General features: G+C 39.7%; 1 protein-coding gene across 4 annotated transcripts in view; it reads left to right on the top strand.

Moving 5' to 3' along the window:
- Positions 1 to 22,952, top strand: part of LOC127446082 (cadherin-11-like) — a 92,338-nt gene extending 69,386 nt beyond the window's left edge. For 3 of the 4 annotated variants that reach the window (XM_051706733.1, XM_051706752.1, XM_051706743.1), the window contains 11 exons: positions 3,254 to 3,719; positions 4,494 to 4,788; positions 5,548 to 5,667; positions 6,359 to 6,526; positions 8,045 to 8,232; positions 11,690 to 11,943; positions 12,470 to 12,606; positions 14,499 to 14,620; positions 14,877 to 14,994; positions 18,693 to 18,944; positions 21,183 to 22,952. In XM_051706733.1, coding sequence (XP_051562693.1) covers positions 3,471 to 3,719; positions 4,494 to 4,788; positions 5,548 to 5,667; positions 6,359 to 6,526; positions 8,045 to 8,232; positions 11,690 to 11,943; positions 12,470 to 12,606; positions 14,499 to 14,620; positions 14,877 to 14,994; positions 18,693 to 18,944; positions 21,183 to 21,679 — 2,400 coding nt within the window. In that variant the 5' untranslated portion in view covers positions 3,254 to 3,470 and the 3' untranslated portion in view covers positions 21,680 to 22,952. Of the gene's footprint in view, positions 1 to 3,253; positions 3,720 to 4,493; positions 4,789 to 5,547; positions 5,668 to 6,358; positions 6,527 to 7,680; positions 7,749 to 8,044; positions 8,233 to 11,689; positions 11,944 to 12,469; positions 12,607 to 14,498; positions 14,621 to 14,876; positions 14,995 to 18,692; positions 18,945 to 21,182 lie in introns of those variants that run through there. The other variant, XM_051706760.1, reaches the window with a different exon arrangement.
- Positions 22,953 to 26,676: the final 3,724 nt, after the last annotated feature.

Raw genomic sequence — 26,676 nt, 5'->3', positions numbered from 1 at the left:
AGCATCTTGAACGGGAGTCTGTACAAGGCCTGGTTCAGTACTCGCAGGTCCAAGATTGGCCGCAACCCACCGCCTTTCTTTGGTACGATGTAGGGGCTGTAATACCCCTTCTTCATCTTGGCAGGAGGGACAGGCTCTATCGCTTCCTTCTGTAGAAGGGACACGATCTCCGCAGGCAAAGCAGCGGCGTTATTGCCCATCACTGAGGTGAAGCGGACACTGTTGAACCTGGGCAGACGCCTGGCGAACTGAATCGTGTAGCCACTGCGACGGGTTGGGGAGCGCAAGCCATGCCCCCAAGCTCCGAGCGAGGGGGACCAAGGGAACAATCGCGTCGGATGTACCAGTGGGTGGTACCTCGTAGTGGGGCAGAGCCTGAGGCACCACGTTGGGGGGGCTTGAGCCCCAAACTCATGGCTGTGCTGAGTCTGGGGACATCGAAGCACTTGGCTCCGTATACCCACCATAGGACCGGTCCGGGACGGGGGAGGAGGGAAATCGTCCTCACGGCCTTTCGCAACCGTCCTGGCATGGGTGCAGTTGTGCCACAGCTGGGCGCGTGGGTGCAGGGGGCCTGCCTCCACAGTGCCATGCCTGCCATAAAGGTGCGGTGCCCGGCGGTCGTGATAACGACGCTTCGAAGCCTTCCTCTGGTTCTTAGCGGCGGGCCGTGAGACGGGTGGCGTCTCCTTCATGCGGGTGGCTCCACGCCGGGGCCAGCCTCCTGGGGCGGGCTGCGGCGGAGCCGGTGTTGCTGCCGCAGGGGGACACCCTTGGCGATGAGCAGATGGGGTGTGGGATCTTGATCCGCGCCACGGCAGAATGTGCTGGATAGCCTCCATCTACTTATTAACCGTTGAGAACTGCTGGGAAAAGTCCTCAACAGTGTCACCGAATAGGCCAACCTGGGAGATGGGGGTGTCAAGGAATCGTACCTTGTCAGCCTCCTTCATCTCGACCAGGTTGAGCCAAAGGTGCCGCTCCTGGACCACCAGGGTGGACATCGACTGCCCGAGAGATCGTGCCGTGACCTTCATCACCTGGAGGGCGAGATCAGTCACCGAGTGCAGCTCCTGCATCAATCCCGGGTCAGAACTACACTTGTGCATTTCTCTCAGTGCCTTGGCTTGGTGCACTTGCAGGAGAGCCATGGCGTGCAGGGTGGAGGCGGTCTGTCCAGCGGCACTGTAGGCCTTAGTCATCAGGGAGCCCAGTTGAGTCCTCGGTGTCAGACTGGACGAGCCCGCTCTCCGATGCTGCAATCGAGAGCTCATCCTCTTCACGAGCCCTGAATGAGATTGCGAGCTCGCCCTGAGACGAGCCGGCAGTCTCATCCCAGAACTCGACCGGGGCACATGAGCGTACTGGGGAATGGGAGGTCCGTGGGGGTTTTCCCGGCAGAGAAGCTCCCACTGAGGTCCCCAAATCGCCCCCAGTGCTGACCGGCACGGCCTCATACCCGTAGGTAGAAAGACCGAGGCAGGGAGCCGCTGGGGTGGCTTTCCCTCTGACAAAGGAAAGCCGCGACTGCAACGTTACCATGGTCATGTTCTCGCAATGAGGACGTGACCCATCCACGAATGATATCTCCGCGTGGGCAGTGCCCAAGCACATGAGACAGTGACTTGTCCCTCCTTTTCTTTAAAAAAAAGCTAAAATTTGAGCTACGAGGCACTTATAATATAAGTGAGTGGGGCCAATCTGTAAGCATTAAAATACTAGCTGTATGAAATGTAAAGCCACAAGAAGAAAACAACATGCATGTTAACATGACTTTAGTGTACAAAAAAAAAAATCACTTACTACCCTGTTCTGTGTACAAATACATCCAATTTTACAACTCCGTTACCAAGATGTTATAACTCTGTAAACCCTAAAATGACTGTAAAAATAATGAGTTTAACAACTTTGCAGCTCAATAAATACATGTGTTTTTAAAGAAGAATTAATTCAAGTGCTTTAATAAAATTAAAGCTTAACATTTCTGTCCAAAAGTTTGCCCCATTCACTTCTATCGTAAGTGCCTCATTGTAACATCGATTTTTGCTTTTTTTTTAAGAAAAGGAGGGATGACATTATTATTTGTGGTAATCAGCATTATGCCACAAATAATGTCGATTGAGCTTAAATTGTACATAACCCAGAATATTCCTTTAAGCGAAGTAACTGCTCTAGATTCCACAGGAAACACTCTTGAGAAGAAGGATTTAGAGGTTGTAAAAACACTTCAACTAAAGGAGCATGTTGACATTTTGGTGGCCAGTCAGTAATGAAATGTCTTCTTTCACTAGCACCATTGCCAATTTACAGCCAAGACTGAGAAGAGCATGAAGCAATATAATGTAATCATTATAGGGCCTGACAGGATGACAGTCTGCCTGAGTTAGGGCACCTAGTTCTCCTCTGGATGAACTTTATTTGGCAACTTTATTTACAAGCTTAGCTTTGCAGATTGGGGATTGGTTAGGTTTTGTTTCTCTCTCTCTCTCCCTTATCCGCCCCTCAATTGCCTTTCACACTTTAAAAAACCCCTCCTTCCTGCATCTATGAAGTGAGGATTTGGATGCTGCAGTGTATGCGTAAGAGTGTGTGTGTGGGTGCGACAGGCCAACGTGGTGGTTGTTGTCGTCAGAGCTGAAGGTTGTTAGAGGCTCAGTAGATGAGAAAATACCCAATGGGCCTAACTCCCATACCACTTCCACCTACACCCAGACAGAGAGCGATGAACGACCATTATGGAATTTCACCCAACACCTCAAGTGGTTAATTATGGGATGTGTAATATGACAAGTGTTTAAACAGGATAGAGATTTGGAAAGGGATGCCATTGACAGAGAGGAACTCTGGAAAAGGTGATTGACCACAGAGTTAATACATACTGTATATGTTCTTTATTTATTCTGAAGCTGTTTTCCTTGAGAATTGGACAAAGTTCTTTTACATCACTTTCTGAAATAAACAGCCATGATACCTGCTGAGACTTGTGGTTTATATTCTGAAACATGGAAAAAAACTTGCTGCAACAATGGCTTGCTGGTAGACCGCTGACAGCATAATGCCTAATTGTATAAGAGCAAATGGGCTTACAACCTCAGATGCTTAATTAGTTCAGGGTACACTGTTACAGAATGAATTAATACATTTCAACAGTCAATTTAACTTTGATTCCAGTGTGGTCTGAAAACCCATGTTTTTAAATGCATACTCTGTGCTCACTCATGTGACCAATGGCATGTCTGTTCACTTTTTTCAGACTAAGGTCCACATAGAGAGGGAGAAAGAGAGGCAACGTACAACTTTGTGATGAATTTCCACATGGGAAGTCAAATCTGGTGAGGTCTGCAACCCTTGTCCTCCTGACCCCAACCCCTCAACCCCTTTAGAGACTATACCAGATTATCTCTGGACCTTAATACTCATCAGAGGGCTGTGAACAGGAAGGCCCAGAGGAAGTGGAGAGTGTGGGCAGGATGAGGGAGGGACTTAGACTGCAGGTGTTCTTCTTGTGTTTGGGAGCTGCACTATGGACAACAGCAGCAGCAACATACAGGGGCTCAGGTCCACGAGAGCACGGCCATCGGCGTCATCTCTCCTTACACAGACAGAGAGAGAGGGGCAAAGAGGGCCAGGTGCTTCACCGCTCCAAACGAGGTTGGGTCTGGAACCAGTTCTTTGTCATAGAGGAGTACACAGGCCCAGATCCCGTCTTAGTAGGTCGGGTAAGCAACTTCCACACTCATTTATTGTTGTCCTTATACTCATTCTCTCCTTTGCTCCCCCTCTTTTCTCTTAAGGTTATGCTGTGAATGAAAGTCAGTGGGGTTTTCATTACAGACAGAATGCTTGCAATATCCTCCATTTGTTCCACAAAAGCAATGAGTGGCCTACTTGATTAAAGGTTATAAATTGGATTCCCTTTTTAATAACGGTGCAATCCCCTTTGGTTTTTGCATAAGGGAAATGGATGATTTATGGGGCGACCTGATAGTTACATGGCCAAGCTACAACGCGTTGGCATTTTAATTCCTACCTGAACTGAACTGGAGATTTAAAGTTATTGAGTGGGGATATTCTGTGTCAGGAGTTTAGTTTCATTTTAACCAGCGTAATCAACATCCCTTAATTCAAAGCAGTTCTAAAAAGTATGTGTGCAACATAAACAATAATGCATCACTAAAATGAGGTCTGCTCTCATTTTAATGTGAAAAGTTGATGTTTGCTTGAGAGTAATGTAGATTTGCACTCAGTAGAAGCATTATTACTTGCTGAACACACTGCAGATGCAGGAGGCTATCATGTATATTATTGTAAGTTGTGAGTGTGTTAATGTGATACTCTAGTGAAGATGGTATCATGGGTCACTGAAGATCAGCTAAAAGTGTTCTACTTCAGAGTCAGTGTTCCTTTCAGGTTACCACATAGTCTATATCACCTGCTCATTGTTATTGGAAAACTTTAACTCACATATTTTCTCTCGCTGTCTTTCCTTCCAGCTTCATTCGGACGTCGATTCAGGAGATGGAAATATTAAATACATTCTCTCAGGCGAGGGAGCAGGCACTATTTTTGTCATTGATGACAAAACCGGCAACATTCATGCCACAAAGACTTTGGATAGAGAAGAACAGGCCCAGTACACCCTAACTGCCCAGGCTGTGGCCAGAGATACCAACAAACCTCTGGAGCCTCCCTCAGAATTTATTGTCAAGGTGCAGGACATCAACGACAATCCTCCAGAGTTCCTTCATGGCCCTTACTATGCACGTGTGGCTGAGATGTCAAACGTTGGTGAGTCTGGACTTCTGGAAAAGCATATTTGTCAAGCTCTTTCTCTTTCTCTATGAAACCATGCCTGACAGCTTGTTCCTCATGCATTATTCAAAACAGCTGAAACCTGACTCTCAGAAAGTGAGTCAGTACTCTTGTTGCAACTATTGTTTTGCAGTCAGACTGCTGACTTATCTAGGTATATATGTGTTTGTGCACCTACATTTGTTTGTGTGTATCTGAATGTGTTTACTGCTTTTTAACTGTGCAATACATCATCAGTAATGCTCTCTTGTCATGAGGTAATGATCTGTTACCCTGATACCCCCATTCACAGCTCTGGTGGGATCCTGGAAAGGCCAGTTTTGGCCAGGTCAGTTCCAAATAATGTTAGACAAGTTGGTAAACATAGTGAGTAAATCGATTTAAGTGGGTAAAAAGAATCAGATTTCAGGGAAATTAGCTTAGTTGGAGCTAAAACTTACATGCAGCCTGAGGCAATGATAGGCTTAATATTGATGTTCATCATCAGATCACCTCTTCTTGGTTTTAAACTCTGCCCATTCTGAAATTCTCTTTTTTTTTTTTTTAAAGGGCATTCAAACTCTAGTTTATAACATGTGAAACTGCTATGTTGCAAAATCTCTATTATTCTGTGCTGTGAATGTCGGTGGATGATGTATCTCTGACTGAAATATTTCAAATTTTGGGGCAAGAATCCAACAGTGTTGTATCCCTATTTTATTGCTTATGAGTCAACATTATTGCCTTCTTCTTCAGGTACGTCAGTTATAAAGGTCACTGCTACAGATGCAGATGACCCCACATACGGCAACAGCGCCAGGCTTGTGTACAGCATCCTACAGGGCCAGCCTTATTTTTCTGTGGAACCACAAACAGGTACAGTCCCCAGATATGGTATTTTACTGGTTCAATGTTTGGTATGTGTAGCTAACCATGCCTTCGAATATGCATCACGTGCAAATTCATGTTTGGCTTTAATTCAGTTACCATGGTGTGAGGATTAGGAATGAGGAGGGTAGTCCTTTCACGCTTCATGAGTGCACCTTTCGTTCTCAGAGCTAAATTAACCCGTGGTCAGATTAGTCCTACAATGTCCCAGTGGCAGTCAAAATCTTTGCAGCAGTCAGAAGGGATAGAGCAGATGCTGCTAATAAACTAAAGCTGGATATTTTACCTGATCCTGTTCAGTGCTGACATTTCCAATTCACTCCAGGCTTATCTGTAATGTACTATCAAAGCCAACATACTGTCCCACATGTATTACTTTTTCAATATGGGGGAATACATTAAGTGCTTAATGAACCTCAGCAAAGAATGAGATCGACAAATCCTTATCAAAGCTGGGTGTCAACTAGGAGAGTAAAGTGTCAATTGAAATCAGGAATTTTAGTAATTTGAAAATCACATTGGTTTGGAAGCTGTGCATTTGGACTGGACAGTCACCTGTCACACAGACTCGATTTACAGCAATGTCCTAAATCGTAAGATCATAGTCAGTTGCAGGCCCTGGATTAAAGATGATTGTGCATTATCTGTGCATGTTATTTATTTGTGTGTGTTTCTGCAGGAATAATCCGAACAGCTCTTCCCAACATGGACAGAGAGGCCAGGCAGGAATATGATGTTGTCATCCAGGCCAAGGACATGGGTGGACACATGGGTGGGTTGTCAGGAACCACTCAGGTTAAAATCACCCTGACCGATGTCAATGACAACCCTCCTAAGTTTGCTCAGGGTGAGATCATTTATTCTTTATGCTATAAATGTGCTCTATTTTCCCTCTCTTTCACCATCTCTATCTCTCCTCCATCCATCCATCTTTTTTTTTTCGTCCCCCTCCATCCCTGTCAGGTTTTATTACAGTCAATTTGGCCATGCCTTGCTCTTTGGCTGGCTACATTTTGACCTCTGCTGTGAATGCAATAAGGGAGGAGAGTTTGTTGTTAGCCAGTGTACAGCTCATTGTTCTTGACACTTCAGTTCTCAAACCCCATATTAACATTGACAAGCCCTTCAGGACCGAGTCAGAATCTGCTAATACAAACTACAGATCTTAACATGAAAATATCACCACTTTAATTATTCAAATGTTCTTTAAACGTTCAGCACAAGCATGATAACATCAAGTCTCTTGAGAGTGAAAGGCTGGATAAAATATTTACAGTTTTTGTGTATACTGAAGAGAGCAGGAATAGGCAGCATTAGCTAGCATTCGCATGTTGCCAATGTGACATTAAACTGCGCATTAAGCACACAGATTTGATCTGTCTTTTGTTGCAGTAATCGGCCATATAAATCTCCTCCGAGATTTTGCTTTTTTGTGCGCTTTGATCCTCAGGGTTGGCAGCAAAGGGACTTGAAGCTTTTCCCTGACTTAAGCAGAATGTAGCATGGTCCCAGAGCTGCAGCTCCTACCCAAGTCCTGTTTTTGGTGGTGCTATAGACCGTTACTCATGGACCAAAATAAACTGTACATTGGAAGGTTATTGCCCACAATGAATAGCTTAGGCTGGCAGATCCTTAAATCTACTGCACCAGTAGTTTTGATCCTACTGCATTATGGAAAAGTTCAGGGAGAAGCTTTTATAATGTGGACAGCAGTCTGGCTCAGAATACGGATGAGAATGTGAGCTTCTGATATGTAATGTGGTTCCATTTTCTTAGGACATGCCGCTTGAACAGTCAACTGTCTCTTTTAGGCTCAATTTGGAGTTTTTTGTCCCATAAGAAACAGACTTTGACACCACAGCCTAAGTGTGCTTTCAGACTTACAGTAGTTCACAAAAAAAGTCTTGATGTGAATGCTGCTTTTTTATTATTGTTGAGGAGCTGATTGAAAAAACAGACCCATTTACATGCCCTGGCCTTTCTTCATTTTTGTCAATGCAGCTGAAGCCTTTGGCTCTTAGCAGACAGGGAGTGGAGTCATATGGTCCTTCTACTCACCCCAGCCTCAGGCAGGTGTCTGTTATAGTCTTCACGCACCCAACCACATGCGCACACACATAGACTCTCACTTTAGCATACAACAATTAATTTTGCACATATAGTCACTCAAGTTCCCACTAGCTAAGAGCTCACAGGTGCCAGGCAGCTGAAGGTAGCACTTGTGTGGCAAACAGGCTCTATGTTCCTGAGTGGGCAGTGTGATCATGATTTTTCTTGCCTGTGACTCAGAGATATTATAATCCATATTACCGTCTGGCCCCCTTGCTGAGAGCTCCTGGGACTCAGTCACTCTCCTCCTCCACAGGTGTGTATGCCATGTCAGTCTCCGAGGATAAGGTTCCTGGTGAGGAGGTTGGCCGATTGAAGGCCAGAGATCCAGATCTGGCGGAGAACGGACTGGTGGATTATCGCATTTTGGATGGAGACGGCGTGAACTTCTTTGAGATCACGAAGGACTCTGAGACCCAAGAGGCTGTCTTCAAACTGAAGAAGGTGAGGAGGAATGGAACTAGTAGAGTGTGAGAGTGCAAAAGAGAGGATGATTGCCAAAGCAGTATGTGTGAATGCTATGCCTCGTTATGTAAGTGTGAATGCGATTGGAAGGAAGTGAGCATGTGGAAAACAGAGGGGTGTTCATGTTGGGTAGTGAGATTGTTTAAAGGAGATATCAACCTCTACAGCTTTTGAGGCCTTAAAGTGGTGTCGGAAATATCGCAATTATGAGTTCCAAACACATTAATGGCCTAGAGAAGTCGCAGAATTTTAGATGATACCTGAGTTGCCAATTTGTGACATTAGAAGTGATGTGTCGACATGACAAATTGATGGAAAGTAACAATTTAGCTAAATTATTTCAATTTCAGTGCTTTATTTAAATAATATTAATTTGTTATATATGAACTATAATATAGTAAACTGATGTAAACATATTGACTCACCTTTGTTTGTGTGTTTTATGCAAATTGATTAATTAGCTGTTAGATACCATGCATTACTAAATCAAATAGGTCATGTAAAAGTGATATAGGTGTATTCATTTATGCTTATGTACTGGCATACTAGAAATAAAGAGCTTTTGTCATCGTTCATTGTGTATTTTGAAATGCATTTCTTCTTGAATGTGTGACATGCTATAATAACAATTTCCCAACTTTTCTGGTACATTTGAGGGTGGCATTTATTTTTGGGGAAAGTGTTACTGTCAACTTCAGAGTCATGTAAGCCAACCATATAATGGCTCTCACGTCAGTTAAGCATTTTTTCTTCATATTAAACTCCCAACAAAAAGTTTATTCCAATTATTATTTAATGGGAAACTTGCTGATGATTAGTGGACAGGCAGTCATTTTATTATGTGGTGAGCTGTTTTCCTCACAAAAGCAGTTTATTCAGCATACTCAAGCATCTCCTCCATTGACGTCCATTCAAACAGAATGGCCCCTTGTCTCCCTGTCAGGATCCTGCCACACTATGCATTTTTTTGCAAATCCTGAAGGCTGCCCTGTGGAAGGGGCTCAGTCAATGCTTTGAAGTTTTCTATTTTACTCCCTATCACTCTTTTTCTTTTCTTGAGGAACTATTTGCATATAGCTTATTTGCTTATTTATTTGTATTCATATTTGCATAGATACACATATGTGTGAGGTCATGAGTGCAGGTGTAGGGCCTTGGGTTGTGCAGTCGGGGCTGCATTGATTTTTCACCATTCCGCTCTTGAATTGCAAAGACATTGCCTTCCCTTCCTTATTATATCTAAGATGAGCATTAACTTCAATAGCTAGTTCTCTTTCTCCATCTGAGGGGAGCTGATCTGGGCCATGCAGCATGCTGTGCTGCAAGACTGGGCTGGAGCATGGGTGATTCCTCCCTTGCTCTGAGGCCCTGGATTATGCAGACAATTACACAGCCACTCAGGTTAGGCTGCCGCCCATCTGTACCCCCACCGCCTGTTGCTAAAAGAAATTCTCATAGTGACCCTAGCAGCCTGAGAGCCACCAACCAGCTTCAGCCTGAGAGCCAAAGAGACCCTGCCTGCAGCCGTAAGATTGCCACCTGCTGGTGATATGCTCTATTTCGTCCCAGAGTTTAAGAGCTCTGATGTCAATACATTTATGTTGTGTCCAATTCTATAGTATGTCATTAGTCAGAAAATGTATGCAGTGTAGTATTATTGCATTACTGTTCTGTTTGTTTGAGATTTGCAACCTGGTGAATCATCAGCACTGTGGATTTGTTTGTGTTAAAGAGGTGTGTATAGAGCATGAAAGGTTTGGAGGCAGGGGCTGTAATTGTCAGCCTCGCTTGGTTTTTAGACATCATGGCCACAGGCCACAGCAGTGCCTTTTCAGATTGCCGAAAAGGGTAAATAGGGGGTGAAGCGAGCAGAAGGGTGAGAGAACAGACAATACGGTATGCCAACAACAATCAGCTTGATGCAATGCTGCTTCACTCAATAACACAATGCTTCGCTGATACACCTCTTGGGAAATTATCACCTTTTGCTCTTCAAAGCATGTTGAAAATTGAAGTCGAAATTACTGATGGAATTGCCAGGGTTTTAATCAAGTATTCTGTTTCAACTGCGGGCAAGCGACACAGGCTGAATATTAAGAAGAGATGTAGCATTATTGTGAATATTATCTGCTCTTGATTAGGTTCAGTTGGGAATTATTAGCTGCCAAAATAAAGGACTGCAGTAGGGGTAAAAGAGGGAGAAAGAAAGAGAGAGGAACCCCTGCTGTCTGGATAAGCAGAGAATGGTTTCCAACCTGTTGGAGGAAAGAACTGGGTCATAATTGTTTCCACTGCTGGCAGCTCCATTAAAGAGATTCATAGAAAAGAAAACAATAAGGTTGGGGAAAGGGAATGAGTAAGCAAGAAAAACAACTTTGAACCAATCAACACAGAGCTAGCCAGAATGTGTACCTGTTAATGTGTATTTGAGTTGATATGTACTCTTTAAGTATAATTCTCTCTTAGTAACTTGTGACCGTGAGGTGTGACGGGTGAGACAGGCTAATCAGAACACAGGCAGATGTGTGAAAACTGTCCATGCAGAAGGAGACCAAATGACTAGTGTATGGTTGTACACAGTACAGTTGTTCTTAAAATATTGTTTTTCATTTGATTGCATTTAAATGGCATGTGGGTTAAATATGAGAATTGTGAGAAGTAGTGGGATCTCTAACTATTATACTGAATGTCTGCCAGATCCATGATATCCTTAAGCTCTATGTTATGTGCTTCTTTATATAATTCCATCTCCTTCCCAAATGTATTGCAACACTGCCCTCTAGTCAGTTTCTCCAAAACTTGTTTCTTTTAGACTTTTTCTAAATGTGGTTAGATTTTAAAGGGATGAACCCCAAAATAACAATTATGTCATGTACTCAATCGTGTGTTGTTCCAAACTTGTATGACTGTCTTGCATCCAGTGATCACAAACAGAGATGTTAAGGCAGAATAACAACCTCAATCACAATTCACTTTCATTATATATAAAATGCAATGCAAATGAATGGTGAGTGAGGCTATGCCTAGCATTCTACCTAACATTTCTTTTGTGTTCCACTGAGGGGGAAAAAAGACATGCAGGTTTGGAACAACATGTTGGTGAGTAAATGATGACAGCATTTTAATTTTTAGGTGAACTATCTCTTTAAATTACTATTTTGTGTGTGTACTGTATGTTCTTGTGTTTTCTGTTTCTGTTTTATTTCTGTTAATTTATTGATAATATATTCACGATTATAGTTTTTGCTCAGACCCTATGAGCTGGTAATTAATCTGTAGTCCTCCATGTAGTACTCAGTCAAATTACATATTTGTACATGCACAATAATTCCTGAAAATTGCCATTTATTTATTTATGTTTTATTCATTTATTTTTATTGACAGCATCCATCAAAAAAGTTATTTATTAAAATTAGTCATGACTTCTTGTTTTCAGCCTGTGGACTTTGAGACCAAGCGATCATACACACTGAAGGTTGAAGCCTCCAACCCACATGTGGATGCCCGTTTCATTGCCTGGGGTCCATACAAAGATACTACCATTGTGAAAATAGCAGTAGAAGATGCAGACGAGCCCCCAAACTTCATGGCTCCTAGCTACAACTTTGAGGTGGAGGAGAACACCCCAGATGGCACGCTGGTTGGCCGTGTGCATGCCAAAGACACTGATATCGCAAACAGCCCAGTAAGGTAACACCTGCTCCCTCTCAAAACAAGGCACAAATTACTTGTCTTTGGCTGTTTATGTTTTTTGTCAAGACCACCAGTATTATCTGTGCTTTGTGCCTGATGAAAGTCTACAAAGTTGTTTACTCTTCGGGGAATCTTTACCCAAAATGAAAATTCTGTAGTCATTTACTCATCCTCAAGTTGTTCCAAAACCTTTTTTTCTTTTGTAAAACACAGACTGTTACGGGCTGACAGCCTCAGGCACCATTCACTTTCACTGAATGGCTGCTGAGACTGTCAGGTCATAACATTCTCCCTAAGATCTCCTTTAGTGTTATATGAATAAAGAAAGTCAAATGGGTTTGGAACGACATGAGGGTGAGTGATTAAGGGAGGGATGAAAGGATTAAATAATTTTGAATGAAGAATACCAAAAAATAATTAATTACAAATAAATAAATAAAAATAAAAAATACAAATACAAAGAGAGTCAAAGAGAAAGGAAAACAAAATATAATTTTCACTTTTTATTTTTCTTTCCTCCCAGATATATGATCCCACGTTACACAGACTTGGAAGAGTTCTTCACTATTAATCCAGAGGATGGCACTATAAAGACCTCAAGACCCTTGGATCGGGAAGCACAGGCTTGGCACAACATCTCTGTCAGTGCTACAGAGATTGGTAAGATCAATGTCACCAGGCCTCCGGAATGATTTCAGAAGAGACAGCCACAGATTACATCTTCAAACTCCAAATGATATCCTCAGTTCAGTAAACATATATATATATATATATATATATATATATATATATATATATATATATATATATATATATATAGTATATGGACCAATCAGCCACAACATTAAAACCACCTGCCTAATATTGTGAAGGTCCCCCTCGTGCCACCAAAACAGCGCCAACCCCCATCTCAGAATAGCATTCTGAGATTCTATTTTTCTTACCACAATTGTACAGAGCGGTTATCTGAGTTACCGTAGACTTTGTCAGTTCGAACCAGTCTGGCTATTTTCTGTTGACCTCTCTCAACAAGGCATTTCCATCCGCAGACTATTGTGCGTAGAAATCCCAGGAGATCAGCAGTTATAGAAATACTCAAATCAGCCGTCTGGCAACAACAATCATGCCACAGTAAAAATCACTGAGATCACATTTTTCCACATTCTGATGCTTGATGTGAAAATTAACTGAAGCTCCTGACTTGTATCTGTATGATTTTATGCAGTTGCACTACTGCCACACAATTGGCTAATTAGATATTGCATGGATGATTGTTGGTGCCAGACGGGCTGGTTTGAGTATTTCTGTAACTGCTGATCTCCTGGGATTTTCACACACAACAGTCTCTAGAATTTACTCAGAATAGTGCCAAAAACTAAAAACATCCAGTGAGGGGCAGTTCTGCAGACGGAAATGCCTTGTTGATGAGAGAGGTCAACAGAGAATGGCCAGGTTTTTTTTTTTTTTTTAAAGCACCTGATCTCCTCATGGTGCAGTTAACATTTACGTCTGGTTGGATTCAACGATACAGTCTCATACATTTTCCTTTTCATTCCACTGTCTTTGATAATTTCAAGCATCTGAAATTCATGTCTGGAGCTCCACACAGAAAATGTTCTTTTGTTATGTGGAATACACTCATGTCTGGAAACATAATATAGGCATTCACAAAACCTGATTATTTCAGATTCAGATAGGAGTCAATGGAGCACACTTTGACAGCTCTGGTTCTGTCTCGTTTGAAGTCATTCATTTACATCTACTAAATCCAAAACTTCAGTTTATACAAAACACTGAATACAAATAGGGGAGACAGGGGTTAGTTAATAATTAATCATTTTAATTAATAATAATAATTTTATTTATTTATCACACATTTGTACATATACAGTGAAATTATTTTTTTCACATATCCCAGCTAAGCTGGGGTCAGAGCACAGGGTCACACTTTTTACTTCAATAAATATTTCTGAAGGTTTCATTTTTAAAAAATCTGCACACATTGACTACAAAAAGCTATTGAACATTTCTTCTGGTATTGCCCAGGAAAAGGATAGCCCATTAAAACTCATATTAAACTTTTGTGAAAACTTGCCCTATAATAGCAGGGCATCTTGTTGCACTGTACGGAGTAATTTATACAGTAGAAAAAAATAAAAATAATAATACCTTTCAGTTAAAATCTGCTAACATTATAAATTTCACACTTGTTTGAATGTTTGCAAGTGTGGTTTTTATATTGTTGACTTGTTTATCCAACAGCTATAACCAAAATATGATATTATATAATAAAATATTTAAATTGTATTTTGAAGAACTGTATTCACTTAAATTATTCTGATTTAAGAGGTTTTTGAACTTCTATAGGTATTTGAAACCAACATGCAAAACCGCTGCTACAGAAACATCATATTTGTGTTATTTGACTTTTGACTCAAACCCATATAGTTACTGTGATACAGTATAGCAACTTTTCCACATGACAACTAGCCCTGCTCTCCCCTATACATTAATTAATTTGCGTCTCTCTTTGATTTCTGTTATATTTACAGGTGGCCATCACCAAGACGCAAAAGTACGAGTCAATATCAAAGTCAAAGATGTGAATGACAACGCCCCAGAATTTGTAACTCAAAGTGAAGTGTTTGTGTGTGAGAATGTCAGCCCTGGCAAAGTAAGTCACTGTTTATTTGGGAACAAATTATATAATATTTTAGCACAAAAGCTGATGGCGAAAGCTATGCTTTGGTAACTTGATTGATCCTTGTACTGGAGACTTGTGAAATCTTGACTTGTGGTGACTAGGAGTGTTGTAAATTTGGAAGTTTGAGGAGTGACAGAAAACATTTTATTTGAAATTGTATTCAAAGGCATGCCCTGGCCATCTTAACCAATTTAACATGACATAATTTGAACTCTCTCTTCTACAGCTCATTGAGACAGTTAGTGCTGTGGATAAGGACGAAATGGCCCACCGCCAACACTTTCATTTCAGATTGGCCCCTGATGTTGTCAACAACCACAGTTTCTCCCTGAAGGACAATAGAGGTGTGTGACACACAAAACACCCTATTATAGAATTATTTCCACTGCAGAACTGCCTCTTTCAAGCCAAGCAAACTACCTCTGGAAATATGCCAACTGAAAATACAAAATATTTTAATGTCTTTGCAAGCCAAATGAGTTTATCCATGCGTAGGAGTAAGTGTCTTCAGAGTCGCCCAGCCAACCTTGTGTTGATAATTAGGTCATGATGAGGTGGGCAAACTCAAGTCAACTTCCTCTCTTATTAATTATGGAAGTTTCATTTGAGCTTCTCCATATATGGATTTGAAATGGGGGAGAGACACTGCTGGTAGGCAGCAGTGTTTGTATCTGTTTCTCAGGCATCCTGCTTGGTGCATCTTGGAGAATTTCATCACCACGCTTTAGTCCAACAGCCCACAAGCCCAAGCCTTGCCGGATTTTGCCCAAATATGCAGACGCATGTCAGAAGATTATGTGTAAGAGCCTCACCTGATGTGAGACCAAGTTGCTGGGGAGCCGCTAATTTGCCTTGTGTTGTGTCTCTCTGAGGAGTGCTGTGGTGACTGGGTGGTGCTCAGTTTGAGGGGAATTTCCTGCTTTTATATTAACTTATTATGCGATGGCTCTTGGTGGATTACGAGGCTGAATTATGTATGCTTCAAAGAAACTGAAAATGGTGCCATGGGTTTCCTCAGCTAACCATAATTTTGGAGAGCTCAGTATGACTGCTATGATATGATAATTAATAGTATTGCATATTTTATCACATTAAACTATTTCCATAGTTCCCACCTATTCCACTGCCTAATTTCTGGCTGTGCTATATATGTCTTTGACCACTACACATTAGGAAATATTTGAGTAAATTGCTTGTTGCCACATAACCATTGCTTGACTGATTAGAAAACATTTTCAATAACAGCAAACTTCTCCAAATTTTTTCCCTGTGAAAACATCGCCATACTTGTGACCAAACCCTGTTTACCTGCAATGTGATGCACTGTGGGATGCGGCAAAACTAGGCAAAACATGTATTTCTATTTTTTAAGTTTGATAAAATGATACTGCTGTTTACTTACCCAACCAGAATTAAAAAAAAAAAAAAATAAAATGTTCTTGTTATTATTTCAATAAAGTTTTTATTTATAAAAGTATATATACTTTGTATACTTTATTTCACAACAGTTTAGCATCGATGAAGCACGAGAACAGTAACAAATGAGAGCGGTGACGAAACACTTGTTGGAGTTTGCTCATTTATTCAGAAAATATTTAGCCTAAAATTTTGAAATTGTCCCTCAAACATCTTTGACATGTAGGTTGGCATTACCTGAGTCAGTTTAATGTGTAACATAATGAAGTTGAATATAGTTAAACTGGAAATAAATGACAAAGCACTATAATGTCATTATGCAGCATCTATTTAATGTGTACAACAGCGTGCCATTTTGCAATAAATCGATGCAAGTTTTAACAAGGCATATCGGATGAAACTAGAGACTACTCTTTTGACTCAAACAGGTTTTAATGTAAAAACTTAAGCTGGTTTCTTACCAGATGTAGTTTTGTTGCTGTTTCTCCGAAAGACAAACTCGGCTGTGATCGGCACCATGTGGTTTTGTCACAAGACTCGGTGTGCTGAAAGTTTAACCCTTTAATGACAGCTTAGATTCTCCTGAACTGAGATCAGTTGGTTTTAAATAAAAATAAGCATAGCCTATAGCGAAGCCAAAAAGTAATGTTCACGCATGTGGATGCAGGGTCTCACAAGGTTACGATTATGAAGCAGAGGATTTATTCACAACTTGTCCAAAGCAAGTTAATGTGGAAAATACAGTATTTTTAAATGATCATTCCTTATTTTAAAGCTTCAAATATACAGTTTTAAATGCATGACAACAGTAGTTTAAACTATACCCTTAATGCCTTCTGTGTATCTGACCGTAATGGGCTGCTCTAAAAACAGCTCTTGCAGAAAAAAAAGATCATCGCAGACTTTTTGTAATAGAGTGACCAAATCAGACAAGAAACAACACAAAAACACTTGGAATTTTAGAGATGTTTACATAGATGCAAATGTGTTGATGTACTCTTTAAACTCATCAGACTCACTGGTGTACAGAGATGGATCATAGATATATATAAATATATGCACATTTGGCAATCTTGTGCAAACTTCAGACCTGAATATTTTTTCTTGAGATGTTTTTTTTTTTTTTAAATCACGTTACTCAGGTGTTTTGCCATAAATAGGTGACTGCAAGGAAAATGTAATGTGACCAAAATAGATGAATAGTTGCCCAAATGTTTTGCTACCTTTAAAGTGACCTTATGGACTGTGAGACACACATGATGTCATGTCATCATGAATACTTAAGGAGTAAACGATGCATTCATTTTTGTTTTATGGGTGTGTGTTTAAAATCACAGATCTGCTTAGACTGTTCTCTAGGTAGATAGACAGAACCCATGTAAACTGAGAAGTTATGAGTGTGAAAGGGAGAGATAAATTACACTCTCTTTCCCATTTGGTCAGCTTTAATGAGAAAAGAGATGAGCACTTTTTAGAAGACGATTTCAAAAGCCAACAATATTAGGGAGAGAGATTAGGTGACTCATACTGACTGGCTTTATCGGGTCTGGAGCCTTTCAAATGGATCCAGTTTTCAACAGCTTTGCCCATCAGTTTATCTAAAGCTCCATTATGCTCAGCTCTGCACAGAGTCTCTGACACTGTTCCTCTTATCAGTTTGACTTAATGAATGCCTGCTGATTATGCATTTGCATGAACTCTAAATATTTGTCTGAACTGAGTATAGAATATTATTTGTGCTTAGTTGAAGTGATAAAAGCAATAAGTCCAATGTTGGATTTAAATTATATTTGATTAATCACCATCTCTAAGGCAAAAGCGAATGCAGCAGGCCTGGTTATTTATGTGTGCTGTGAATCAAACTGATGTTATGCGATAAAGTATAATAGCATAATCAATATATCATATGAATTAATGCTCCCTTCCTGGCAGATGCCAGAGTTCTCCATGTACAGCATTTCCCAATTATAGTGTCCCAAGAAAACCTCAACACGACATAGTAAACAAGGACCCAGAGGAACTCTCAGGTTCAGCGTGGTAAACTGATACTTTACACTAACCATGGTAATCTTCCTGACAGAATATGATATAGAATTATAATGGCTAACACTAGATTGATTGAACCTGTCTGTGGTGCCGTGCTATACGAGTGCTGTAGCCATATCATTAGTGGCCTTTTCCCTGACAGAGCCGCTGAAGGTTGAAGACAGTGGTGCCAGAGAGAGAGACAATGACTAAACCACAGGCGCTTAAATGAACTCACTCCATCTATGCCTTGAGCGTGACCTTGCACTGAGTCAGGGAAGTGTGCTGGCACTGATCCATCTCTCCCAGTCACAAATAAAACCAATACTGCTTCCTCTGCTCTAACTTTGATCACACTTCCAAAAGCTGATCATTGTTCACAATATTAAACATGAATTTAACATTGGATGATTCACACCTCACTGACTCTCACCGTTGGCTGTGAATCATTCTTCTGGCACCTAAACTCCAGGCAGAGGAGATATTTCTTGTAATTCTGTACAGCGGTTAGCACATTTACAACTCTGTTGTGTAAAAACTCTTGTAACTCCTTTTCAATTGAGATAAACGTTCCTTTAATGTCCCTCTGTTGGTTCTACAGACAGCACCGCTAGCATATATGTTATGCGGAAGGGCTTCAGCAGAATGACCCAGGATGTATACCACCTTCCTATCGAGATCAACGACAACGGTGTACCCCCCATGAGCAGCATCAATACCCTTATAATCCGTGTATGCAGCTGTGACAGCAAAGACACCATCCTCTCTTGTAACGTGGAACCTTTTATCCTGACGGCAGGGCTTAGCACCGGTGCCCTGATTGCCATCTTGGCCTGTATTGTTATTCTACTGGGTGAGTATTAGACATTATTTTAGAGGACCAAACGATTCATATTATTTTCCTGATGTATTTCATTATCAACATTTTTTTTTTTTTTTTATATAAAGCCTGCAGTATGAAGGAAACTGAAAATGAATAATTGTACTACCGTATATAAATAAGAAAGGGCTGGCTTGGTTGGCTTAAAGGGATATTTCATCCAAAAATGATGTCATTATTTACTCTTTATGAAGCCTTATGTTGTTCCAAACCTGTATGACTTATATATATATAAATCTTCACTTGTCTTTTTGCCATATCATGAAAGTGAATACTGACTCCATAAACACCATAAAACCACAATAAAAGAAGTTGATATGACTTGTATATGCACTACTACAAAGAAGATGTTCTGTATATGACAATATGCACTATTTTCCACGTCTTCTGATACCATTCGATCATTTTGTATGAAGTCAATATTCACTCTCAAATTCAATCAAACTATTAATCAACTCCCTAAAACAACATCAAAATCTAAACCTAAAACAAAATCAAATACAGTGACTATGTCAACATCAAACCTCATTGATTCTCGTTTCATGATATCATGGTCTTGAGACGCACAAGAACCAGTGAGGTTTGATGTGGTTTTATGGTGTAGTTTGACAGCCTAGAGTCACTATTCAATATCATTTTATGGCAAAAGATTGTGTGAGATTAACAAATAAATAAATTAATAAATCCTTTTGTGTTCCATGGAATAGAGTTATGTGGTTTTGGAGTGAAATTAGGGTAAATAAGGACAGAAATTGTATTTTCTTATGGGGACCTGATGAGGGTAAAAAAAAAATACCATCAATTAGATCACTTTTATCCATCTCAAATATATAAAATAACTCACTATATATTAATATTAAATTAAACAGGCATGCAAAGATCTCTTTTAGTGGACCAAAAGGGTCACCATTCTCTTTGAATTCAGACAATTCCTGGCCTTTATCTCTTTTCAGTCCACTTTAGTATTTATATATTTATTCAGAAACAATGCACATTAATTAACATCGTGTCGATGTAAATGTTTCAGATTTAGCCAAAATGGCTCATTTTCATCTAGCATCCCTGAGCAGATTAATTCCAAAGTGGAAAAAATACAATAACCAAAATAATCTATACAAACTATACACAATCTTAAAAGAAAGTAAAAGGAAAACAAAATCACAAATCATACAAATCAATGCATATGAATCAAAAATATATTACACTAAATACCATGTTGACAATTTTGATTTTACAGCAAACAAATTTTACATTTTCATGAAAAAACAGCATGAATTGTTTGGTCTTTTTAGTCTGCTGGAAGTGTATTTCAGTCATAGGTCTGAAAACAAAGGCTTATTGACAAAAGTACTTTTTCGTAATGGTATGTTGCAATCACCCTTTGTACCAGCCCTTGTGAATCTTCTTGTTCTTTATTTTTAAATTTTTTTATGCAGTCCTTAAATGTGGGTGGAATTTTAAAAACCAGCAAGACACCTGAAAATGTAATCAGATATTCCCAACTCAAAAAAATAAAATAAAATAAATAATAATACATAGCTATAATACCACAATGGTAAAATCTATTTGACTTTTTGTCTAAAACCTTAAGAGCTTGAGTTTCAACAGGCTTAAGAATGGGTTTACATGTTTGTTTCCAAGCAATATGGGAAAGAATCATAGCATTTATTGGTCTAGCTGTTTTTAATAAATCTAAAAATGACTAAATTAAATTTCACCATATTAAGTCATCTGCCACAGTGGTGCATATAAACAAAATGTACCCACATGTGGCTGGTTGTGGCCATTAATTTTACACCCTGGACCTGACGCATATCAATATAAGCATTTCACTCCACAATGGTCTGAAGTCTGTCTCACACTCTTAGAGGCTAAGATAAAGCGCCATCATGTATTTACTTTGCTCATCCCTAGAAGCTGGTCAGATCTTCAGAACTGTTTCTTGGGGATTTCAAATGTACTTCTAAGCAGTACTTCATCATTACCCAAAATATATTAGCAGTCTCAAGTTAAATTAACTTACTAAAGAGCAGTGTTAAAGCCTTGTAACAGGACCAATTTATCTTTGTAGTCAAGTATTTCCAGCATCTACTGTATAATAAGAAATCTGTTTCTAATGAGACAGAAGCATCATAGCAATTGTAGCCAGTGTGGTAGATTTTTTTTCACATGCTTTTAGTGTTGACCTGACATTTGTTTGCATGTCTGCAGCGATTGTGGTGCTGTTCGTCGCCCTGCGCCGCCAGAAGAAGGAGCCTTTGATCATATTTGAGGAGGAAGACATTAGAGAAAACATCATCACCTACGATGATGAAGGAGGTGGAGAGGAGGACACAGAGGCATTTGACATCGCCACCTTACAGAACCCAGACGGTGCCAACGGCTTCCTGCCCCGGAAGGACATCAAGCCCGAGCTGCAATATCCCATGCGCCCTGGTCTGAGGCCTGTCGCTAACAGCGTGGACGTGGACGATTTCATCAAAACACGGATTACCGATGCGGACAATGACCCCACGGCGCCACCGTATGACTCCATTCAGATCTATGGTTATGAAGGCAGAGGCTCTATTGCTGGCTCTCTCAGTTCCTTGGAGTCAGTGACCACAGATTCAGACCTGGACTATGATTACCTCCAAAGCTGGGGGCCACGTTTCAAGAAACTTGCTGATCTTTATGGCAGCAAAGACTCGGAAGATGACAACTCTTAACGTTCACTCAAATAAATCCTTTTACATCTCCCTCTGCCCTGCCCTCCTCCACTAACTGTGTGTTCTTTGTGAAGTTTACTATAAGTATTCCTTGAGTTTATCAATTTATAGTAAACTTTAGGTTGTTTGTTGTTTCAAGTATACGTCCAGTATACTAGATGCTGAGAGGGTCGTATGATCACGATGTGCTTCAGGGGAGCCAGAAGGGTAGACATTAAAATGTTATCAAAAAAAAAATAAAAATAAAAAAAAGATAAAAGAGACACCTCTGTGGGATGTTTTGGTGTGTAGGAATCAAGAAATATGTGACAATGTTAAAAACTGAAGAACATTACTATTCACTTTTGATGTTTGTAGGTTCCTGCAAGTTTGAAGTTATGGATGTGGATCACAGAGAGACATGGATTTGTTGATACTGTGAATGAGCTCATGGAGGGAAAAAAAACAAAAAAACAATTGCCTTATGAAAAAATCTGGAGAAAACAAATTAAGGCTTTTACGTTCTGTAGCACCTCCATGTTGTCTTTGGAGATGTTGTCCAAACAGGCCCTCCTGTTTTTTTTTTTTTTTTTTTTTATATCTGGAAGCAGATGGATCCAGCAAAAATAGAATTATCTGTTGTGTTTCTGTCATCTCAGAAAAAAAAAAAAAAAAAAAAAAAAAAAAGAAGAAAAAAGAGGGAAAAAAGAAAAGAAAAGAAAATCCTTTGGCCTAGTTCTATCGATGAACAATCACAAAGAAAGACCTGTGAGCTCAAAAATCGCCTTAACTAAATGGACACTCTTGCAACACAGTGCATTTTTTGTAACTTGAAAGCTATATCCTAAAGCAAGCTAAAGTCCTTATAACATATGTACAGTACAATGTGCAAAATATGTCTCTTGAGGATCAATCTTACACCTATCGATTTATGTAAATCTTTCTCTTTTTTTCATTATGCTGAAATCATTATTTTCAGTTTTCTTCATTTCTAATTTTCTTTAATGGCTTTTGTTATTCTCCTTTGTGAGAAAATAGTCTGTCCTGCCGCAGTGAGAAATGGCAAATTTTTATGTTGATTTTATGGTAACTATTTGTACAATTTTAAAAGTTATTATTTTAGTATACATACAAATATCAGTATTTCAGCATGTAAAGAAAAAATTACAGCATCACACTTATATTTTATGAACATTGTACTGTTGCTTTATTATGTGCTTCAATCTGTGAAGCAAAAACCTTTGAAATAAATGCTCTTTTTATAAAATGATTGATGGCGGTAATAAATGTGTAAGAACATGTATCTATCATCGGTTTGTACAATGCATAATTATTGTATCACGAGTAATGACAGAAACACAAAGGTTGAATAAGGACACAGGGCCTTTGATCTATGAATCACATGAATTTCATTCACTCTCACAGAGACATGCAGAGCTTTTCACTGGTTTCAGTGCTTTCCAGTTGTGGGTCTCTCTCCATTGTCTCCCACCAGAGAGCCTTGTATTCTTCCCTCTCCCAGGGTAGCCACACATTGAAAGGTCAATGTGCACTTTGCTAAAAGAAGAGAAAAAAAAAGAAAAAAGAATGAAAAGAAAAATAGTTACATAAAACTGAACTGCAGCCCACCTGAATGGGATTTGACAGCAATTTCCCTGAAGGGGCTTGGAGATAAACAGAAGAGCACTGCTGCAGGCCCTTTTGCCCATGCAAGAGGACTATACATGCTGTAGCCATGTATAAAGCACAGGAAATAGCCTCTGATGATTGAAGTGTACGATGTGGTACTGCAACTTTTAGCTATTCACCACAGAACCCTGCTGACCATGCTCTCATAAAGTAAAACATGCACTTTAAAAATACTGGTTTGGTGTATTTTACCAAATCAGTATTTTTCTGACCATCATGTTGTATATTATATGGCCATTAAGGGTGTGTTCACACTTATAGTTCGGTTCTCTTGGTTGTCGTGGTCCGGACCAAAAAATAAAATTATACATTTAGTCCTGGTTCATTTAGCGTTCACACTGGCATTTTTAACACTGAACCTAAAGATACAAAACAAAAGGCATAAGGATAAGGTCACAACCTGATTGGACAGCTTTTATGATGTATATATTGCAATGGATCGTGCCGAACATCCAAAACAATGCTGGCTGCTGGGCTAAATGTGCTCGTTGGACACACTTTCCCTTAACCTATCACTGAACATTTTGCACACTTGAGCATTTTTTGCGTTTTTTCCAGTATACTGGAAATATGCTCGTCGGACCAAATGTTATGTTAATAAGGAACTTTACCTCCTCATTGCTCCATGTTTGCGCTCTGCTCATATTGTTTTGTTTACACTTGTCTTACCACTCTTTCTATGTTATCAAGTCACGTGATTTTTAGGGTCGCATCTTATGACATCACATCCTGTTATTGGTCCGTTTAGACGTCTTTGGTCCATGCTGTGTTTATATATCAGTCGAACCGCATCAGAGTTCGTTTGTAAGTGGACCGAGACCCGCTATTCAGGGAGTCTCGGTCCACTTTTTTGGTGCGCACCAAAGTTCGGATGGCAGCGTTCACACTTGTTCAAATGAACTGCACTTACACAGCAATCGCACCAGAGTTTGTTTTAATCTAACCAAACCTGCCAAGTGTGAACACACCCTAACTGTTTTCTTTTCAGTTTCTTTTTATTTTATTTTTTATTCATGTTTATGTTATGTTGCAAGATGTGTTTTATAAAAAAAATATTTAAAATTAAATTAAAAAAAAAAATAGATGACAAAAGAGAGTAATCTTAGGTGTACTAACAGTGGGGATGCAGCCTCTTTTTAGCCGTTTAGTGATTTCCAACCAGTGCGCCAAAGATGCATGTCTATCACTACTCTCCTGCAATCCCCAGAATCCCACTGTTGCTTTTCAACAACACAGCTGATTATGTGTTGTTGAATGGGGTTTACTGTTGCTGAAAAATATTCTGTCTGCCCAAATTGTGGTTTAAACTGGATTTTAGAATTTTGTTTACAATTTTTACATAAGTTAAAATTTTACATTTACAAAGGACTGTGAGTGCTAATCGGTAGCTTTGTTTCTACTATATACAAAGGCAGCTCATTTTAAATTGTCCTGTGTTGTGACACAGTGTCCTGCCTGTAATGTGAAATAATATCCCATCTAAAACTTCTTTAAACAGCATTTTTCAAATTGTATTGTAGTGACTGTGCATGCAGTTTTCATGACCTCATATTAATTGAAAGACAGTATAATATTCAGAAAGACTACATGGCATATTTGTACTTAAGAAAAAAAAAAAAAAAAAAAAAAAAAATATATATATATATATATACACACACACACACAGTACTGTGCAAAAGTTGTAGGTACTTGTGAAAAACATTCAAAGTGAGAATTTCTTAAAAAAATTATGACATAAATAGTTTTCATTAATCAATTAATGTAATACAAAGTCCAGTAAACAGAAAAAGAGCTAAATCAATATTTGGTGTAAACCCTTTTGCCTTCAAAACAGCACCAATTCTCCTACTTACACCTGGACACAGTTTTTCTTGGTTGTTGGCAGATAGGATGTTGCAAGCTTCTTGGAGAATTTGCCACAGTTCTTTTATTTATTTAGGCTGTCTCAATTACTTCTGTCTCATTGTGTTATCCCGGACTGACCCGATGTTCAGTGGGGGGCTCTGTGAGGGCCATGCCATCAGTTGCGGGGCTCCCTGTTCTTCTATTCTATTCTATTTGCAAAAGGAATGTTTGGGAGTATAAATGTATATTTCCTATTGACACACTAAAGTAGCAGATATAAATAACCATCTTAAGACAAATGTTTTTGTGAAACATCATATGTGCCTAAGACTTTTGCACAGTATTGTGTGTGTATATATATATATATATATATATATATATATATATATATATATATATATATATATATATACAGTTGTGCTCAAAAACCTTGGAGAATTGGTAATATTTGTACCATTTTTAAAGAAAACATGAGTGAGCAGGCAAAACACATTTCATTTATTTCTTATGGGATTCATATTCAACTGTAGGTTATAACAGAATGGCACAATCATAAAACAAAACATGGCAACAAAGAAAAAAATGAAATGACCCCTGTTCAAAAGTCTGCATACCCTTAGTTCTTAATACTGTTTATTGCCCCCTTTAGCATCAATGACAGTGTGCAGTCTTTTGTAATAGTTGTCTATGAGGCACCAAATTCTTGCAGGTGGTATAACTGCCCATTTGTCTTGGCAAAATGCCTCCAGGTCATGCAAAGTATTTGGTCTTCTTGCATGAACCGCACGTTTGAGATCTCCCCAGAGTGGCTCGATGAAATTAAGGTCAAGAGACTGTGATGGCCACTCCAGAACCTTCACCTTTTTCTGCTGTAACCACTGGAGGGTCAGCTTGGCCTTGTGCTTAGGGACATTGTCATGCTGGAAAGTCCAAGAGCATCCCATGTGCAACTTTCATGCAGAACAAAGCAAATTGTCTGGCAGTATTTTCTGATAACATGCTGCATTCATATTGCCATCAATTTTCACAAGATTCCCTGTGTCTTTAGAGCTCACACACCCCCAAAACATCAGTGAGCCACCACCATGCTTCACAGTGGGGATGGTATTCTTTTCACTATAGGCCTTGTTGACCCCTCTCCAAACATAGTGCTTATGGTTGTGACAAGCTCTATTTTGGTCTCGTCACTCCAAATTACAGTGTGCCAGAAGCTGTGAGGCGTGTCAAGGTGTTGTCAGGCATATTGTAACTGGGCTTTTTTGTGGCATTGCCGTAGTAAAGGCTTCTTTCTGGCAACTCGACCATGCAGCTCATTTTTGTTCAAGTATTGTCGTATTGTGCTCCTTGAAACAACCACACATCAGTGCAAGGGAATGAAACAATACAACAGCCTGTATTTCTCCTGAGGTTACCTGTGGGTTTTTCTTTGTATCCCAAACAATTCTTATGGCAGTTGTGGCTGAAATCTTTCTTGGTCTACCTGA

This window comes from Myxocyprinus asiaticus, chromosome 1 (genome assembly GCF_019703515.2).
Source record: "Myxocyprinus asiaticus isolate MX2 ecotype Aquarium Trade chromosome 1, UBuf_Myxa_2, whole genome shotgun sequence".
NCBI classification, from domain to species: domain Eukaryota; kingdom Metazoa; phylum Chordata; class Actinopteri; order Cypriniformes; family Catostomidae; genus Myxocyprinus; species Myxocyprinus asiaticus.
The sequence above is the reverse complement of the archived record's forward strand: the minus strand, read 5'-3'. Positions and strand labels throughout refer to the sequence as shown.